The sequence below is a fragment of the Berghia stephanieae genome, chromosome 10, assembly GCF_034508935.2.
Source record: "Berghia stephanieae isolate SIO BIC M18660-M18661 chromosome 10, UCSD_Bste_1.3, whole genome shotgun sequence".
Classification (NCBI taxonomy): Eukaryota; Metazoa; Mollusca; class Gastropoda; order Nudibranchia; family Aeolidiidae; genus Berghia; species Berghia stephanieae.
Genome location: NC_088369.1, coordinates 47579714 through 47581833, shown reverse-complemented (window position 1 = coordinate 47581833; position 2120 = coordinate 47579714). Strand labels below are relative to the sequence as shown.

Genomic DNA, 2120 nt, shown 5'->3' with positions numbered 1-2120 from the left:
TAAAATTTGGTTGGTTCTTTGGGTTAGATCATTAATTTTGGGTTTTGGGGTCTTTGGGTGTTAGATCACAATATTGGGTTTGGGTTTCTTTGGTGAAATCACGTAAAGGGGTTTGGTTCTTTGGTTTAGATACAAATTTTGGTTTGGTTTTTTTGGTGTTAGATCACAAAAATTTTGGTTTGGTTTTTTTGGTGGATAACGTAATTTGGGTTTGGTCTTTGGTGTTAGATCAGGGAAAGGGTTTGGTTTTTTTGGTGTTAGATCACGTAATATTGGTTTGGTTTTTTTGGTGTTAGATCACTAATTTTGGTTTGGGTTTTGGTGTTAGATTACGTTTTTTGGTTTGGTTTTTTGGTTTTAAATCAGTAATTGGGTTTGGGTTCTTTGGTGTTAGTCATGTAAAATGGTTTGGGTTTTTGGTTTAGTCAGTAATATTGGGTTTGGGTTCTTGGTGTTAGATACGTAATATTTTGGTTCTTTGGTGTTAGATTGCGTAAAATTTGGGTTTTAGATCAGTAAAATTATTTTTGGTTCTTTGGTGTTAGATAACGTAAATTGGTTGGTTCTTTGGTTTTAGATCATTAAAATTGGTTTGGTTCTTTGGTGTTAGATAACGAAATATTGGTTTTGGGTTCTTTGGTTTTAAATCATGTAAAATGGGTTGGGTTTTTTTGGGGTTTAAAAACATTAAATTTGGGTTTTGGTTCTTTGGTGTTAGATCAGTAAATTTTGGTTTGGTTCTTTTGGTGTTAGATCATGAAAAATTGGGTTTGGTTCTTTGGGTGTTAGATCACAGAACAAGTTTAAAAAATCTAAACATGATTTAAAATTTTTACCACAAGTCTTGTTCAAAAATGTTTGGAGAACGAAAGTATAGAATTTAAGTAGTAAATATGTCAAGCTGGCTATTTTTTGATTTTTTCTCTTTCTTTAATCTTTTTTCTTGCGATAATATATATATTTATTTATATTTATAATTAATAAATATATATGATATTTTTTAATTATTATATATATAATTAATATAAATATATATATATTTATATTTTTAAATTATATTAATATATTATATATTTATATATATATTATATATATACTTCGAATCTTCCACCTATCACTTCCAAATTTTTGACAAACGTTTTAAACATTTGCCAAACCCACGTAGAAGCAACGTAGATTGTTCTCAAAGACTTAGGGCAGATTTTTGTTTCCCCACGTCGTTCGTCAATCACTGTAGATTGACGTTAACGTTCTATTTACGTCATTTGTGACGTCACATCCATTTTGTTTCATTTTCAATGCATTCTTCTCTTTCGCGACGTCACACCCATTTTGTTCAATCGTTCTATGGCTTTTCTTATTGTTTGTTGACGTCACATCCATTTTTGTTTAATCATTCGATGGCATTCTTCCTCTTTGGTTGACGTCACATCCATTTTGTTCAATCGTTCGATGGCATTCTTATCGTTTGGTGACGTCATATCCATTTTGTTTAATCATTCCATGGCATTCTTATTGTTTGGTGACGTCACATCCATTTTGTTTAATCATTTGATGGCATTCTTCCTGTTTGATGACATCACTTCCATTTTGTTTAATCATTATTTCATTTCTTATTGATGAAACCAGACCAGACAGGACGATTTTCATCGATGATCTGGATCATGGAAACATTATCCTTACATATCCTTACATATCATTACATGTCATTACATGTCTTTACATATCCTTACATGTCCTTATATATCCTTACATGTCTTCACATATCCTTTCATATCCTTACATGTCCCTTCATATCATCAAATATGTCTTTATATGTCTTTACATATCCTTACATGTCCTTAGAAATCCTTACAAGTCCAACATATCCTTACATGGCTTTACCTGTTCATACATGTCATTATATGTCCTTAAATATTCTTACATTATCCTTACATGTCCCTTCATATCCTCACATGTCTTTACATGTCTTTACATATCCTTACATGTCCTTAGAAGTCCTAACAGGTCCCATCATATCCTCACATGTCCTTACATGCCCATACATGTCATTACATGTCCTTAAATATTCTTACATATCCTTACTTATTCTTACACATCCTTACATGTCCTTACATGTT

General features: G+C 31.3%; 1 protein-coding gene across 1 annotated transcript in view; it reads left to right on the top strand.

The window, feature by feature from the left end:
• Window positions 1–1656, top strand: part of LOC144980689 (uncharacterized) — a 5289-nt gene extending 3633 nt beyond the window's left edge. The window contains exon 3 of the mRNA XM_078928369.1: window positions 1630–1656. Coding sequence (XP_078784495.1) covers window positions 1630–1656 — 27 coding nt within the window. The remainder of the gene's footprint in view (window positions 1–1629) is intronic.
• The last annotated feature ends 464 nt before the right edge of the window (window positions 1657–2120 follow it).